Source organism: Engraulis encrasicolus, chromosome 16, assembly GCF_034702125.1.
Source record: "Engraulis encrasicolus isolate BLACKSEA-1 chromosome 16, IST_EnEncr_1.0, whole genome shotgun sequence".
Classification (NCBI taxonomy): domain Eukaryota; kingdom Metazoa; phylum Chordata; class Actinopteri; order Clupeiformes; family Engraulidae; genus Engraulis; species Engraulis encrasicolus.
In genome coordinates, this window is record NC_085872.1 from 653,805 (window position 1) to 671,519 (window position 17,715).

General features: G+C 39.5%; 1 protein-coding gene and 2 long non-coding RNA genes across 5 annotated transcripts; 1 reads left to right on the plus strand and 2 right to left on the minus strand.

Annotated features, from left to right (window-relative positions):
• Positions 1 to 2,715: 2,715 nt before the first annotated feature.
• LOC134466194 (cytochrome P450 7A1) lies at positions 2,716 to 5,828 on the minus strand. The gene is made up of 6 exons (XM_063220089.1): positions 5,682 to 5,828; positions 5,092 to 5,332; positions 4,280 to 4,887; positions 3,880 to 4,010; positions 3,591 to 3,769; positions 2,716 to 3,490 (listed from the first exon to the last, which is right to left on the minus strand). Exons 1-6 carry the CDS (start codon positions 5,759 to 5,761, stop codon positions 3,188 to 3,190), a joined length of 1,542 nt encoding a protein of 513 aa, XP_063076159.1. The 5' UTR covers positions 5,762 to 5,828; the 3' UTR covers positions 2,716 to 3,187.
• Positions 5,829 to 12,126: 6,298 nt separating this feature from the next.
• Positions 12,127 to 15,246, plus strand: LOC134464895 (uncharacterized). Of its 3 annotated transcripts, XR_010038091.1 has the most exons (5): positions 12,127 to 12,626; positions 12,898 to 12,990; positions 14,288 to 14,427; positions 14,794 to 14,927; positions 15,052 to 15,246. It is a non-coding gene; the product is annotated as an uncharacterized LOC134464895 (long non-coding RNA). The 3 variants fall into 3 exon arrangements; XR_010038089.1 differs by lacking the exon at positions 12,127 to 12,626 and having other exon boundaries at positions 12,715 to 13,490; XR_010038090.1 differs by lacking the exon at positions 12,127 to 12,626 and having other exon boundaries at positions 12,715 to 12,990.
• Positions 15,247 to 15,332: 86 nt separating this feature from the next.
• On the minus strand, positions 15,333 to 17,155 carry LOC134464897 (uncharacterized). The gene is made up of 3 exons (XR_010038092.1): positions 16,920 to 17,155; positions 16,322 to 16,490; positions 15,333 to 15,877 (listed from the first exon to the last, which is right to left on the minus strand). It is a non-coding gene; the product is annotated as an uncharacterized LOC134464897 (long non-coding RNA).
• Between the last annotated feature and the right edge of the window lie 560 nt (positions 17,156 to 17,715).

Genomic DNA, 17,715 nt, shown 5'->3' on the forward strand with positions numbered 1-17,715 from the left:
TATCTATTTGTCCTAGCTAATGGGCATTTAAAGCGGGAACCAGAAGGTAAAAACGGGAATTCCTTATGCAGGTAAGGGTAGGGGGGCAGCTCTTGAGTGCTGCTGGTGTTTGAGTGCTGTTTTCATGAATGCATAGATTAATTGCTTTACAAATTGCTACAATATGTTACCCATTACTCATTGACCTTCAGTTGATAATTGTGTTGTTATTCAATTTGACAATGACCTTAAACACACACCTATGACTAATGCTGATTTTCTGAAGCGGTGATAGTGATTAAGAATGACACCTGATCTGAACTCATTTGAACATAAATGGGCAGATTTGATGAGATAAACTGGGCATCAGGTGTACTCACTTTTGCACTACCAATTTCACAAAAAAGGGAAAATATGTTAATTAAGTTATATAATTAATCTTAAAGAATCTTTGCACAACAAAAAAGATATTATGTGTGCTGATTGTCTCCTTTTAATACAAAGACAATATTCTGAATTTGATTCTATAAAACAGATGCGCTAAGAGCGAAAATCTCCCTGCGCATATACTGCAAAATGTGTCACAATAACACACACTGGAGGGGCTGCTGTAACCTCTGTGCACACAGGTTGAAAGTGAAACCATGACGGACTGGGAAAGGAGCAACCAGAGAACATGGAATGGGAGGGACAGAGTGAGCATGGAATTGAACCACACAGAGTAAACAGATTTATTTGTTACTATAATGCAGGAACGTAGTGGTGTGATGTTAGGAGGTTACCTCTAGGCCTGATTGAGAATGATGAGCAATTTCTGTTGCAGTTTTCATTCTGTCCAAGCTGTATAACAGCAGCAGAAACCATCTGCCCACTGCCCAGTAAAAATTAAAAGCTACTTTCCACAATGGTCATTATGTGTTTTATTTTTTAATTTTGAGTGTAAATAAGCCAAAAGACAAAAAAATATTATCTGTATTTCTCCGAACATAACACAGGTAGACTAGTAGAACCTCAAGATGAGTGTAAAGGCCCTGCCATGGCCATCCGGTGGGGCACTTGCCTGCCATGCGGCTGACCCGGGTCTGATTCCCGGCCCCGGTCCTTTGCCAAACCCTCCCCGTCTCTCTCCCCATTCGTTTCCTGTCTATACTCGTGTACTGTCCTGTAAATAATAAAGTCTTAAAGACTTTATAATAATAATAATAATAATAATAATAATAATAATAATAATAATAATAATAATAGTAATAAAAAAGATGAGTGTAAAGTTGGGTGCAATTGTTTTTTATGTAGGGCCTATTAATAGTTTAGGGGCTGCAGATACAGAATCTGACGGGTGCCGATCTCACACCCTTGAGCATTTAAAAAAAATGAAATAATAAATCAGACCCACTTTAGCACCATATGAAATTAGCTAAAAATACTTTTGTCTTTAAAATATGTCACGTTTGGTATTAAATTAAAACTCCTGAGCCGTGTAGTTGGGAGGTTGTGTGTCAGTAGTGCGGAAACAGGAGGTGATTTGGGGCTTATCGACCATTAAGCCGCATGCAACATGCCTTCTTTGTTTCATGGGAGTTTACTTGGTGAACCTGGAGTAGCACAGGAAGTATCTAGTTATTATGTCTTTTTTGCATTTTTGGGGGTTTGAAGTGATCACCTGTGAATATTGTTCCACGCCTGTTTGATACCTTTTTTATTGGAGTTGTTATGTAAGATTCCATTTCATGGAAGTTTTTTGAAAAAAACTTTTTCATTTGTTTGTTAGTTTAACAGTTTGGTCAGTCATAGAATGTCATAGAACATCAGAATGTCACAGATTAAGTGTACTGTGGAACAAACAGGCAGTCCAAAAAGGCTGAAGTATGATCAGTCAGACTGACCATGCGTTATGCAGTGAATTTACAGTAATGCCCTCAAGGTGGCACTCTTATACAATGAAAACAAAACTGAGGTAGTCTCACTCATTTACCCCTGTTGCAACCATCATGTTATTAAAATGGTAAAAGTAAAGAGTGGGCCTATACTACATTTTATCACTAACAGGTCAGGATGTGTTGTAGTTGTTTATTGTGTGTGTTTTGGATGGGCGCTGACAAGCCGCTGTTTTCCTACGACTTCATTTTTTTCTTTCATGCTTTTCATTGTTTGTCTTGTCTACCTTTTTATCTGTCGTATTTACTGCTTCTGTGTTAGACCTACTTATGGAGACGAGGACTGTAAACCGATTTGCCCATTGCTGGAACAAATAAAAGTTTAAAACCCATGTGTTGACAAAATCAAACACATGCACGTGAGGCTCAATGTTTAGTCACAGAACAAACCAACACGACCAAGAATAACCTTTCATGCCTGTGACACCCCTCTTGTCTATTCACGGGCCTAAACATGCAGTCCATTCCTTCCAAAACCTTCAGAGTTCAATTAATTTCAGTGAATGTTAGCTGTGCTGTCAATAATATTTCAAGTAGCAAATATCATAATTTTAATTGCAGTAACCTCCTACCCCTGAACACATTAGTTATTGTACTTCAGCGTGCATGGCTGAACCAAAGTTACCCTACCCTTTATCTCAGGTACAGGCAATTACAAACAGTTCCATCATTACCTCATTGCAGAAACTGTCAGTAAGTTCAAAGTGAGATTTGGCAGCAAACAAGAAGACCATAAAAAAATCATACTGTCTTTATAAACTACTGTCTAGTGCTATGGATGAACAGAACACTGACAAACTACTACTTTTCCATCATATTTTAATAACTTTTTGAAATGTATATATACTATAGCCTGTGTTATTTTTTGTGTTGATTTGTTGAATGTAGAATTCAGAAATGTATTATTACAAACACATAATTGCCTTGCTGGTCTCTTGTATGATGTGGTGTAGTTATGCAATGACAACAGAACTTCTTACTGAGAATCCATGCATCATCTTATTATTGAACATGTCATATACATCTGTGATCTCATTAACAAAACAATTGGAATGCACAGTGCTTGGTACAGGCAGAATTTACAAACATATCCGCAGTAAATATTACTGATAAAACAAAAGTTAATCAAAACCATATCTGCTGTCACAAACAGCACTCTTTACAAAGATTACATACAATTGTATAGTTTTGGTCCAAATCCATGTCTATGTACATACCCAGTCAGCGGTAAAAAAACAAAAAAAAACATTCATAATATACAATTTAGTATGTTGTCAAAACTGGGATTTGAGTCGATACTTGAAGTCTACATCATATGTTGGCTGAAGGATTCCCAGACCAGCTCGCGTCTGATCAAGGAGGGGTACCTTAACATTTGAGTCCAACAACTCCATATCAAAATATGCAAGTAAAAGTGCAAGGAACTGCTTGATCTCGTGCACTGCAAAGAAACGTCCTGGGCATTTAGTTACTCCAGAACCAAAAGGCATGTAATAGTAACGGAGCTTGCGTCCATCTCTGTAAAAAGCTGTTTTTTCCATTCCGTTTTCATCCAGGAATCTGTCATATTTGTAGGTCTACATCAGGAAAACAAGTTCAGAAAATGATGTTAGTTTAATGGCAACAGTTGTCATATTCAATTGAAACAACAATAAAAAGGCAAAACAATTCACCTACCAATGGATCATCATAGATCTCTGGATCAAAATGAAGCATCTGTGGATATAGTGCCAATACGTCATCTTTCCGTATATGGTAGGACTCTTTGTTGTCTAGGTGAAGCAGAAAGTCCTCTTTGGCCACCCTGACATTGAGAGAAGCACTTGACAGGCGCATAGCTTCCTTGATGATACTGTCTGTTAAGTAGAATAAAATAAAACATTACATTTGAAATTACATTGAATGTTTGTTATGTTGTTAATATTTTGATATATTTTATTATTGCAACACTGATGTGATATCTTACCTAAGACTGGCATGTTGTCCAGTTGCTCTCTAGTCATCATCAGTTGAGGGTTCGTTGGATCTGCTTTCTGATTGGAACTTTCCAGAATCCTTTTCACTTCCTCAGAAGCTGCTCTCATGGCCTCGGGGCTCCTGTGGATATTGGCAGAAGTGAGATTGTAATTAGTATCAAAATCAACTCCATACCCAACAATGCAACCACAAGTCCAGTCACATGTCCATATGTTACGTCACATATGTCCATTTGATGAGTACAAAATGGATCCTGAAACTAATCATACATTACAGTACTGTACTTTCCCCTAAATGTTTTAAATCACTGGCTTAAAGTAGTTCATTGTGAATGGTACTTTACTTTTTTTGACATTTATCATCAGCCTACTTGTACAATCTTCCTGTACCTGATCATGTAGAGGAGGGTCCAGAAGGTAGCAGGCAACGTATTGGCCTGAGATGCCCAAAGCAAGGCTACATGTGTGCGGGCCTTGCTGATGTCATTGAAAGTAGACAGGGTGTCATTTAGGAGCATGCGAAGAGAAATCAAATCAGACAAGTTCTCTCTCTTGCTTAGGTTCTCGGCAAGCATAGTCTTTGCTAGATTCTCACGTGCACTGTATGCACTCTTAAACACGTGGATGGGTAGACCAGCCACCAGAGCAGGAAAAATCTTGTCAAACTCTTTGAAGTTTTCCAAGGCATTAAGCACAAGAGCTTTTTGGGCTTCCCGGTGAGCTTGAATCTTGTCTCCATTTTCCAATTCCTTTCCAAACAATGTGAGGTACCCTGACTCGAACATGACCTTGTAGCAGAAGGCAAAGATGCCATCTACTTCCCAGCTGGAGCTTGTGACGCTGAGCGTGTCAGACTGTAGCATGACAGTTTGCAGATTCTCCATCATTGTCTCAATGAGTGAAGGTAGAGCATCCCCTTGAAGAGTTTTTAAGAACGTCTGGTGCAGGTTTTCTGTTGTGTAGCCATGACTTGGATCCATGCTGTCGTGACCAAAAGCCTAAAATAAATAAAAGATGAAATGAATCAGAATCAACCCAAGTATCATGAGTGTCTTCATTATACTGTTTAACTTTTGATTTCATTTATTTAAGATTAAAAGTATATATTTATTTAGCTACCTTTGATTTGATATATATGAAAAACAATGAATATGAATGAAAGTTATATCTGCTATGATGTGTTCTTTTTCCACATGTATTACCTTGACAGAGGTAGAAAAGTGAAATTTCTTCCAATCCAGGTGTCTGCCCTGTCGGATGACTGCGTGGTAGGAGAAAGGATCACACAGAAAGTGGACATAATCACCAGCGATCTTGCAGGTGAATATATGGCCATACTTCTTTTGCCGGCTGCGAAGGAATTCTAGAGGGTTGGCACCAAACTGTAGGGCACAACCAAGGTAAGGGATCCACCCATTTTCCACCGGTGGCTCTCCAGGTTGTCTGAAAGCATCATTACATAATAACATTACTCAAATAAAGAAAAAAGTTTACCATAAATACTGACAGATTATCATAGCTTTTACATCATGTCAAAATGCATGGTAGCCTATGTTTATTACAATTTATTACATTTTAAACAGATCGATATTCAAAGAAACAACATATTCATGAGCTAAAATAGGTATCCTAAGTGTTCAAAAAAAGTTGTCCAATGAAGCAAACTGGGGGTTTAATTACACATGCACAAGTAGGCCTAAGTCTGTAAATGCATATTAATATCATATTTCATTGAGCAAATATCTTGCACATTTTTTTCAAGCTGCAATGTTCAATCCAAAGCAATGTTTACCTCCTACGGATCCCTAGAACCAGCCATAAGCAACAGCAGAGTCCCACCACGACAGCCCATATGAACGCAATGCTGATCATCCTTGCGATGTCAAAAGTACCTGTACACCAGTGTTCACCGTGAACAACACAGTTTCTCTGTCTTGGTTATATACTGTGCTAATCCCTCAGGTTATGACGTACTCGTGTCATGTTGTCAGTGCCTCTAGGAAATCAAAGTGTGTGTGTGTGTGTGTGTGTGTGTGTGTGTGTGTGTGTGTGTGTGTGTGTGTGTGTGTGTGTGTGTGTGTGTGTGTGTGTGTGTGTGTGTGTGTGTGTGTGTGTGTGTGTGTGTCTACATGGCCTTGACCGGAGTCCATGGACACCACTTACTGTGGGCTTGCAGACTGTACTTTGATTGTGCGGCTGGTTGGGAAACCACTTCAAGGTCTGATATATGTGATTGCTGCAACGTAAGGATTATTGAGACAAGCACAATAACATTTCCCCTCCCTGGCATGCTTCAGTGTTACAATAAACACATATCACATAAAGGATATGAAATAGAATCGCTTCATCATTTTGTTTATGCTGGATTTTTCTCCTCTGTGAATATGAATTGCAATATCAAAACACATACTTCTGAAGAATAGGCTACCAGAGGGCTTCAGATCAGATTATGTAGGCCATGTAGTTGTATGGCTTGTATGAATTATGATAAATCAGACCAGCCAATTGAATTAATCAAATATCCTGGTATCCTGATACAAATTTAAATGTTAAAAAACTAATTTAGCAGAAAATGGACTAAGCCATTCAGGTCCTTCCCCTTAATTTTTACCGGCACGCACAGACACAGACACAGACACAGACACAGACACACACACACACACACACACACACACACACACACACACACACACACACACACACACACACACACACACACACACACACACACACACACAACAACATATTTCCACAAAAAAGACACAGACACACACACACAGCAACATATTTCCACAAAAAATACAGTGTTGCATTATTATATCTGAAGTCTTCATTTCAACATGAACCATCAGAGCAGGGTTGACGCTTTTCAATTTATACTCTAGTAACCTAGATTTGTTGCCTGTAATAAGGGTCACTTCTGGTTAAGAAGGTTACTGGTGGTTATGACTGGCTGTTTGTTACCACTCATTATTTCAGTACCCGCCCAGTGTTTTGAGTTCAGCCAAAAGCCTTGATAGTTCATGGAACTATCAGATCACTTTTACTACAGGTGTCAGTTAAAACAATGTATTTCAATGTTGGGTTTGACATTCACAGTTATATGCTGTTACACGGAAAGACAAAGTGTTCAGCCACAGTGTCGAGGACTGCCAACACCATTGAGCACTTCAATGATAAGGGAAGACCTTGAAGGTCAACTGTGGTAGTTTTAATTATTAACACTTGTTGAACCAGTGGGGCGTCCACCTGGCCTTGAAAACACAGATAAACTATATCGGATGCCATGATTCTTCAATCTGTTCAGGCAGCCTTTAAAAAGCTTTGGTTTGTTACATACTTTTTATTCAACATATAATCATCACATTACTGCAAAAGATTGTGAAATTTGAAGTTGCAAAGAACACATTATTTTAGTGTGTGTGTGTGCGTGTGTGTGTCACCTACATCCAAATAAAGGAATGAACCATGTTGTTTTTTTTGTAATGGTAGGCTAAATGATGTCAGTTTAAGGAAAGTTAAGGTTTATAACATAGGCCATCATTATTATTATCATTCTTGCAAAGGCTTTTTATAGCACAGCTGTTATAACCTTGACCTACTGAAATCAGATGGGTTTTTATCATGTTACTGACTGCTGTCTGGTGACAACCGTTTCCACCACAATGTTTTGATGCACCTAAATTATGAATTTGAACACAAACAAATGAATAATTTATCTCATTGAAATAAGAATTGTAATTGTCAGATAGAAAAGATTTTATATCAGTATTTTCAATTGGCAAACCAAGTTGTCAAGTAGGCCTACTAATAGGTGAACACATGTGCCCACTTCTTACCTCTGGGATTTACATATGACCGTTCATCCACTTTTATTACTTTGTCACAAGGACGTGGCCAAATTTCTTTTATGACAATGACGTGGTCAATAACTGTAGATATTTTGGCAAAATGAAATATGTTGCATAACACATAAAATACATACAATGACACTTTTCCAATTTTTCACATTCTACAATGCTTACATGTTGCAGTGTTGTTTCTGGGTCACTGGGTGTTGAATGTGGTGTTACTTTAATACTTAAAATGCTTAATGGCTTTGGTTGGTGGCGATTTTGAAAATAGGCCTATGCCTTTTTAATCACAATCCCGCTATTTCTAATATTAATCAATATCAAGAAGTAACTGTGTACCAATTTTCCTGCTTTTACTACAAAGTGCAGATATGTATCCCATCCGTTGTTATATATGCAATACACCGTACAGTAGTAACTGTGTACCAATTTTCCTGCTTTTACTACAAAGTGCAGATATGTATCCTATCCGTTGTAATATATGCAATACACCGTACAATAGGTCTAGAGAAAAACCTTTAAAAGAGCAAAATGTTAAGTTGTCTTTTTACAGGGGACATGAGTGATTTGTTTATTGTTTTTCTCAAATTTAGAACTAGAAATGAGACTATTTACATTTGTTTTCGAACATTTGTCCATGGGGCAAGATATTTTTACTTGATTAGATTATTTTACTTGTTTCAAGCTAATATTGCTTACAACAAGTAAAAAAATATCACCAAGTAAAAATATCTTGCCCCATAGACAAATGTTCGAAAACAAGTATAAATAGTCTCATTTCTAGTTCCAAATTCGAGTTAAAAAGACTAGTTATTGGGTGATTTTTACTTAAAATAAGATTGACTAGATGTTTTTACTTGAAACTAGAAAAATAAGCTTGCTAAGATTTCATTTTTTGCAGTGAATGTTTTTTCTTGTTTTCTTTCTTTTTACTTTTATTTTTTGTGAAGCACATTGAATTGCACCTGTGTATAAAATGCGCAATACAAATAACCTCTCCTTGCCTTGCCTTGCCTTACAGCTCCAGGTCACTTTATTAGAATATCATCAAAAAGTTGATTTATTTCCATAATTCCATCAATAATGTTAAACTTTCATGGATTATAGATTCATTGCCCACATTTTTAACTATTCCAATCATTCATTTGTTTATTTCTACATATTTTGGCCTTCCAGCTAAAAAAAGAAACATAATTAGAATATTATAATCACAATTTTCCTCCGAAAAAAGAAAGAAATTCGGGTCACATCAAATCAGTTGAACTGTGGTACTTTCTACATTTCAATGTTCAATACTTGGTTAGGAATCTCTTTGCCTTAATCACTGCCATGATGCGTTTAACATTGAAGTCAGTGGCAGAGGCATTGCATGGGAGTTATGGAAGCCCTTGATGCTTGATGCTTTGCTGTCAGCTGTTTGTTTGATCTGGTGACCCACACGTCACTCTTCAATATACCCTGTAGATTTCCATGCCACATTTTGGTGCATTGGTGGTATGGACATTCTAACTCACCAAAAATAAAACCCCATTCATTTTGCATTTGCCCATAAATTGGCAGGCAAAATGTGTTTGTACGCTTTGAAATTCCTTGGGTTGTGACAATGATCAATAAATACAATACAATACAATACAGCATGTATTTATAGAGCAGTACCACAACTATTAAATTGACACAAAGCACTTTCAAAATACACACACATTCCCACATTCACACACCAGCTCTGGAGGCTGCCGTATGGTGCCAGTTGTCTGGAGTTCACGTGAGAAAGTGCACACACATGCACACACACGCACACACAAAGACAGTAATAATAGTCCTAAAAAAAGATTACGCTGGAAGCGATTACAACATAGCCTAATTTCACAACATCAAGACCTAGCCTACTAACGCAAATGAAAATTAAATTAAAATGAGGAGCCTATTCCAGAAGCAGTTATGCATGCCCAGGCCATCACAGTCATTACCTCTACCATTCTTCACAGATGAGCTTATCTGCTTCATTCCACATGCAGTTCCATTCTTTTCCCATACGTTGGCCTTCCCTGGACTTAGAGATTCATTAAAGGACCACTTCAGCCAATTTCAATATGCTGTTGTATTGCTCACGTTACCTTTGACTTGTCAGTACTCGGTGATGCCGCATTTTTCGGCTCAGCCCTTTCCAAGATCTGAGCTATTCTAATGGGGGCAGGTGTTTGTTTACATTTTTTAAAATCTTGACATAGGCCTACTCCAAAAGTTTTCTCAAAAGGTATCGCTGTTTGCTGGTTGTCTGCTGATGTTGCATAACCTTTTGGATGTTTTTGGGAATAAATCAAGGTGTTTTTTTAAAATGGAAACAAACACCTGCCCCCATTATAATGACTAGGATCTCGGAAAAGGCTGAGGAGAGAGAAAAAAATATCAAGTAGGCCTACTGACAAGTCCAGGGTAGTGTGAGCATTACTGCATGTTGAAATAGGCTGAAGTTAGCCTTTAAGGTCTCATCAGTCCATTTTGTGGATCATCTCTTCTCTGCACATTCAATCTGGCCCTCAGATTCTTACTGCTGATGAATGTTTTGCATGTGTGTATCTCTGCTCGCTGAGTCTTCTTTTAGCAGTAGGCCTATATTGTAATGCTTTTGGGGATTTTCTTTGCAGCTGTCAATATTTCTATCATTAACTACAGTTTCTCCTTGACCAACCTCTTCAACATCTACTCTGTACAGTTTCTTTCTTTTTCCGGACATTCCAAATTGTTGTTGGCTACTTGGCAGAGACTTACTTTTAGACATTATTTCGGTAGCACACATATTCGGAATGAGCCATTTTAATCTAGATCAATCCAATTTCTTGATTACAGCTAGATTTAAACAAAAAATACCCACTTCTATTTGTAAAACAGATGGATCATGGTGTGATAGAATATTGGTATAATTACAGAATTATAATTTTTTGAAGGTGTTTGATAAGATGGTGAAGTTGTTCATGTAAATAATTAAGAGTAAAAGTGTGTGTACGCGAACTATGCTACCAGTAACTGAGGTTGCTGAAGAAGTTTTGCCATTCGCTTTATTCGCCCTGCTTTTGAGTTTTCTGGAAAGTTTTTTTCTGGAAAGTATATATGTCAGTATTGCACTGCTCTGCTTAGGGATGTTCACAAGAAGTAAAATAGGGAATATTCACGCTCAGAAACAAAGAGTAGCAAAACGGCCCTGACATTTTTGGCTTAGACCTCCCCCTCAGACAACCAACTACTAGAACTAGAACTACAATACGTGGCTATTTATTTATAGTTTAATTAATGGCAGTATTATATAGGCTATATTATATTTAGAACTAGGGCCTACCTACAAGAACTGACACTGTATTCGTCTTTGTTTTCTGCACCTTTTAACCAGAAGATGGCAGTATTGTAAAGTAAACTGTAGTCTGTAAGAACAAGTCCGGCAGGCGGACAACAGATGCGTCCGTCTATGCCCGTTCTGAACCTTTTTTGCCCAAACGCCCCCTTGGCCTCCTCATAACCTGTCAAGGCAATTTATCAATAAGCCTACCATGTACTGTATAAGCCTGGATTTGAAAAAGTACCATAGGATTTCAACAGTGTTGGGCAATTTACTGAAAAACTGTAATGCATTGCTGATTACATGTTACTGTCTTTTCAAAATAATCCCTTACACTACATTTAGCAATGTGGGGACCTAAGGCGAATTTAGCTTAGGGGGTCATCGGTCCATCCCATATCACATTTTTTTTAACATAAAATCTCTATTTTTGTTAGGCTATTTTTTTTTTTTAAATCACTTTTTTTTTTTTTTTTTTTAAATTACAAACATAAAAAACAGGCAAACATTACAACCCTTTCTGGACAGATTTCAATGAATAGGCTATTTGCAATTTTGCATAGGCCTACATTAAATAAACTAAAATGTGAAATTCTCTTTTCACTTTAATATGAGAGCAGTGATGTCCCCCCCTCACTGAAGTGTTATTTCATGTGTGAGCATGATGCTGTCACCTATTTGAAGTGACGTTGATGTTGGATTTCATGGAATACTTTTAAATGCCGCTTTGGGAAGAAAACAGAGTAGGCGACAGGTGAACTGTATTTCTGTCAAAACAGTGGTTTGCAGGCGTTTGCGTTTTCACGTGGATATTGTCTTCGTGGACCGTAACAGACAAACCGTAAGTTCCATAAAGTAATCAATGAGACATTGGCTACGTGTACATGATGTTTTTAAGTCCGATTTAATAAATGCGATTTAAATAGATCGGATTAAGAGTTATTTTGCGATGTGTATACATGGCACTTTCACTTAAAGGTGGGATAGGAGATGTTTTTCTGGCACATATTTTACCATATCATCTGAAAAACTCCTCATGACGCCATAGCACCCATTGAAATAGAGTGTTTGGGAAAAAAACGAAATCTTTTGGTCCAGTGTAGAGGGCGTAGTCAGAAGAAAACGGCAACCAATAGAAGTAATACTCATCATCACTTCTATTGGTTTCTGACACGTCCATCAACCGCCAGCACTCACCCCTCCTCCCTGCGCGTTCACCGACTCGTGAACTTGACCGACCCCGCCCCCATCATTCATGCACACGCGACAAGGCTCACCATCACTCGGCTAGTAGCAAGGTAACGAGAGTTAGCAGCAGGCTGAGCTACTTGGAAACTTTGGTGGCTTTTGCAGAGCTACAGGAAGAACTTTGGCTTTTGGAACACTAGAACCATGTCAGGATAACATACTCCCTTGGATTATCATCGGACTCGCAAAACCAGACTCCAACACGGGCTGAAAATTTGAAATGGGACCTGACACTCTTGGACACAGATGTCGGCTACGGCAGCGGCTTCAAATACGCTTTGGTGACCATATTTCTAATCGAGAGGTGAGATAATATATTTGTCTGTATAATATTTTGTGAATTGGTTTAGGACACAGTGGTGTCTTTTTTTTAAGGAAGTATCTATTGAGAGGGGTCAGAGGATTAGCTCAAGCTCCAACATATCTAGCTGCTACCTTGCTTAACATAGCTGCTACCTCAATCGCTTTATTTTTTTGTGTTTTCCCCCCTGTGGCATTTATTCTGTGCACATGAACACGTTTTCAGAATTGCTATGTGTAACTCAGACGGTTACTCTTGTGTGTTTTGCTGCTAGTTGTGCGAACGAGCCAGACAAACCAGCTGGGAGGAGGACGGAAGCACCCCTTCTCCATCCGCGTTCAGTTGCTAAATACGGATCCACCCCGTAGTAAGTAACCTACCATGTTTACGCACACATTACTTTGACCAGCAAAGCCCATGTCTTTCTAGTGGTTTACAAAAATATATCGTTTGCATGTTTTGCTTTGGTACGTCTCTGTTGTATGACTCTGGTAATAGTAGCAAGCACAAGCACAACCTGTTCGCCGCTCCAGCATTGCAAAATAGATTGCCTTGGGTTTTCAAATGTTTACATGATTGTGGGTGTAATGTTGTTAACTCGCTGATGTCGTTTTTGAGAAGACGGTAGTTTTGCATTTGATAAATACCACCTAATGACCATGACGGCTACACGGCAGATCTTTATTGTGATGGCTACACTGAATGATCACATGGAGATGCCGGTACATTATTTGTTTTACCCTGGTTATATTGAAATGTTCTGCTTTGTCCATTCCAATGTGTGGTGTTTTCCATAGCTGTTCCTTGCTCCCGTTTCACAACATATCAAGGCTGCCAAGTAAATGAAGAATGAATCACCGCACACTGGTAGTTTATTTTATTCATGTTTGTGGGTGTAATTTCGTCCAGTTGCAGATACTACTATCCTTTTTGGAATGATCTGCCTTTGAAAAACAATGGTTCTATCTGACAAAAGCGAACAGATCCTGTAGTTGTAATTGATACACTAAATCAGTGTTTCTCAACCTTTTTTTTAGGCGAGGCACCCTTTCAATTCATGGAAAATTTCAAGGCACCCCAAACCAAGTAGCCATATAGCATCACATCCGATACCACACAAGCTTAGAATGTAACACATTTGGAGACACACAACCTAGTAGCACGACCTACGTTCAAAGTTGCAGCTGGGATGACCAATATTTACTTTATTGTGTGTAAATGGCAGATCAAAGATTCCACTGACTAACATTAACTTATCAATTTTGACAAATATGTTTTATGTTATATCATTTATCAGCCACGTTTCCGCGGCACCCCTGAGGGGGCCCTACGGCACCCCAGGGTGCCCCGGCACCCCTGTTGAGAAACACTGCACTAAATTATGATATTCCTATGTGTGCGCGCGCACGCGCCAAGTTTTCAATTCAACACACTGGGACACTTTTCAGTCTTTGAGGTTGCTGGAATCAACACAGACTACCTCCATGCACCTTATCAGAACACTTTGCATGTTTTTGTATACTTGTCCCCTTTGTGTATTGCTGCTAATCTTTCTCTTTCTAGGTTCTGTTGGTTGCATGCAGATTGTGCCAGATGATTTATCTGTCTATGGTCTAAGCATGGGCTCTGTGCTAATATGCAATTTGTGCTCTTTTTTCCCTCAGGTCAACAGCCGACAGAGTCCTTCCACAACCACATACTTATGCCAGTAAAAGCCACAGCTTTTCTCCTCCAATCCAAGAAGCCTGGACTGCAGTCACCATCTCAACACACCAACCAAGAGAAAGGCGGATGGCTCAATTCAGTATGTAGTTCTGCAAATATTCTCAAAGGTCTTCACAGCCCCCCATGGTGCAGAATGCATTTACATTTATTTGTGTAAGGTCAAAACAATGCTGATTACAGAACATAACTAGGGCCATGAATGAAATTTGAGGTAGCAGCCAGCCATCACCTGATGGTGAGAGGTGGTCCTAAGATCATAGAGAAGCAGGTTGAAATCCCATCCTTACCTCTCCCTACCTACACCTCCATCCACAGCTGAAGTGCACTTGAGCAAGGCACACAAGTCCACTTAGGTCCTGGGACTGTAGCCAACACCCTGTAAAACCCTGCTNTGTAATTTGATGTAATGAAGCCCTAATATAGTCTAACACATTGCTTGTTACAGATATGGAAAATTGCACAATAAAAGTTCCAGGACAAGAAGGCTGCATACTGTGAACGTCAACCTTCAGGGCACCGTCCTGCGCAGAAGACTTTCTACCCTAAGAGGGATGGCTGACCGCAGACACTCACAACCAGGTGAGCCCAGATAAAGGAGTTATTTTTGGTGTCCCTGCCCCAACAACCCAGGTTACTTACATTTAAAATGTCACTGGAGCTACTGTCAGATATGTGATTTCTAATTCTGTTTATCTTTTTACAGCACAGACGCCTCCAACCTCAAACTAGGCCCTTCACAGTTGCTGCACTTACCCACCTTCCCAGAGTTTTTGTGTGGTAATGACAACTGTAAATATAGTATAAAGTAATGTATCTAGTGTCATGTGTAATACATTGTTTAAATTGTCCATTGTCCATTGCTTCCATTTCAATGACAGTAAATATTGGTGGACACAATTTGACTGTGTGGCTTTTTTAATTCATTCTCTGACTGAAAATGCATGGTTACATAATTTATATATTCCACAAGACCACAATCAGAAGAACATTTGACAGGTTGCATTTATTTTCTATGTATGAAAAAAACAATGGTAACAAGACAAACGTGGTTCCAAACCAAAAAGGTGAGATGTACAGATGAATGCTCCTACAGATAATGAAAAATAATAAAAGTCTGCACACTGCCGGTTTGTGTGTTTTATACCGTACTCTGTATAAAACTTTTATATTGCTCTAGTGGAGCAGGGTAACCCTGGCTTATCCTGGGTATTGTACTGTGTATTACAACGTCAGCCCTGTTCAAGTGCCCCATACTGTCTGTAGGCTGCATGCCTGAAGAGACCGTTTCTCTCACCTGGTCCTACATCAGCCCAAAGTCTTATCAAAACTGAGAACACCACAGCATTTCCTTTCAATGTTCATGGGCATCTCCTTACAGATTGCGCAGAGGCGCCAGGTTGGTTGTGCTACTGGGCTGTGACTGAGGACCAGATGTCATGTGCCAGGTCGAACATCAAACTGGGGTCACGGGTCAGGGCACGCTGCAGTAACCGATGGGATTGCTTCAAATTCAATGATTGAATCAAGGCCTGCAAAGCAATAAATACATTTTATGTAGTGCATTTTCTATTTGATGATGGGGACTAAATAACTCTATTGACAATAAGACCAATATGGACATAAGCAATCATTATTGTGTATATAAAGATGTGCCAATTGTATGCATACAACGTTTTCAGTCAATTTCTTATAAACTGGTGTTGTGCCAGGGGTTACACAGATGTATGAAGTAGATGGGCTTTTATGGATGTACTTCAACTACCACTGGTGTTGTGTACCAACAAACAAGCAATATCACACTACTACTCATAGGAGTAGAACTATTGTAATGGTTATCACAACAGGTGTACTCGTGTAGCCTACTCGTGTTGCGATATAGAGTACATCCGTTGTGATAACATCCATTACAATACTTACACATCTGGAGGAATACAGCAGGACAATGTTATTGAGGGATGAATGTACATCCTTACAGTTAGCAGGGCGTCAATTCTGTTGGAGTCTCCCTAATACCCCCGACCTCTGATGTGTCTATCTTCCTCCTCCTCCATCTCTGGCCATCGGTCCTACTGGGCTGTTAGGTCGTTATGATTGTGATGGGCCAGGAAAGTCAGAGCTGGAGCTCTCGTGGTCGTGGAAGGTCTAAAGCATATGAAAATATCGTCAGCCAAAACAATTTCATTAGCGTTGATCAGTTCGGTTGTTTTTCTTTACTCCCTCTGTCCCTGTGTCTGCGCGTGCGACAACCCAAGTGAAATCTGAAGTCATAGCCTAAAACACTACGGATTGTGGTGTCGGGTATATATAAATACAATAGTAAAATGTATACTGCGGTACACATCTGTCAAAATAAATCCATGTGTCAGTACTGTAGCTACTGGCTAGAACTACTCTCTAGGGATGACAGTATAGCATCTGTCATCAGTGTTAGGAAGTTAGAATGAGATATCTAAGTAACACGTATCAAGTCAAGTTCAATAACTAATCTAGTTTACATCTACTGTCATCAATATTTCTTGAAATGGCAACCATGACGGCCTGTGCGTTTATTGTGATGTTGAACATTCTTACCGTAGCCGGAGACAGTGCCATGGCTGGAAGTTAGCTTGGCTAGTTGCTTTGTCGTGGTTTCTAGCCCGCCCCCCCGCCTCGTGAGCTCTCGTGGGTTCCCGGGATAATCCGAACACTTGACACACTGCATGCGCGTTCATGTGTTTTGAAGGCGTGGCTTTGAGGGGAGGGCTGAAGGGAGAGGCGGGCTGTGTATTTTCAAAAATATAGCTCACAGGAACCGTTTTTCAAAGATCTCCAACCCTGGGGATCTCCAACGTCTGGGGAAAATAAAGCATTGCGATTGGACTGAGGACGCACGTGCTGAGCGAGCCAAATAAGGCACGGGGGCGTGGTTCAATGCCACCGAGATGCAGGTCATCTTCCCCACGAAAATCGTTGCCTCAGGCGGACTGAAATCACAACATTTCCCCCTTTCTCCCTGGATCATTTACAATGCTACATTAGCTACCCTGTTAGCATAGAAAAACGAGTGGTCAAATGGTAATGTGGAGTAACTTTGTTGTGCTTCATTACTTCGTGGGGCACTTTTACATCAATATATGGAAGCCACAACATTTATAGTCGCTTAGGGACTTTAAATTAAGCAAAACTTTCATGTGAAAATCAACAGGAAGTGCCGCCATGTTTTTCTCACTGGCAAAGAGCACGGTTGGTTTGCACGCATGAGCTCCAGGCCAAAACTGAGCGACTGCCACCTTGTGGACACAAGAGGGAATCACAGGAGGGAATCACAATTCAGAAACGCATCACGGGAGGGAAACACATCACGGGAGGGCGGACGGACGGGCGGACG

Bases quoted from the DNA above. Each gene is read 5' to 3' on its own strand.
- LOC134466194 (XM_063220089.1), bottom strand. From the start codon at position 5,761: ATGATCAGCATTGCGTTCATATGGGCTGTCGTGGTGGGACTCTGCTGT. The intron at 5,333-5,681 runs GTAAACATTGCT...TGATGCTTTCAG, and splicing joins GTTCTAGGGATCCGTAGGAG to ACAACCTGGAGAGCCACCGG. The intron at 4,011-4,279 runs GTACAGGAAGAT...CAATATCCACAG, and splicing joins ACCCTCCTCTACATGATCAG to GAGCCCCGAGGCCATGAGAG.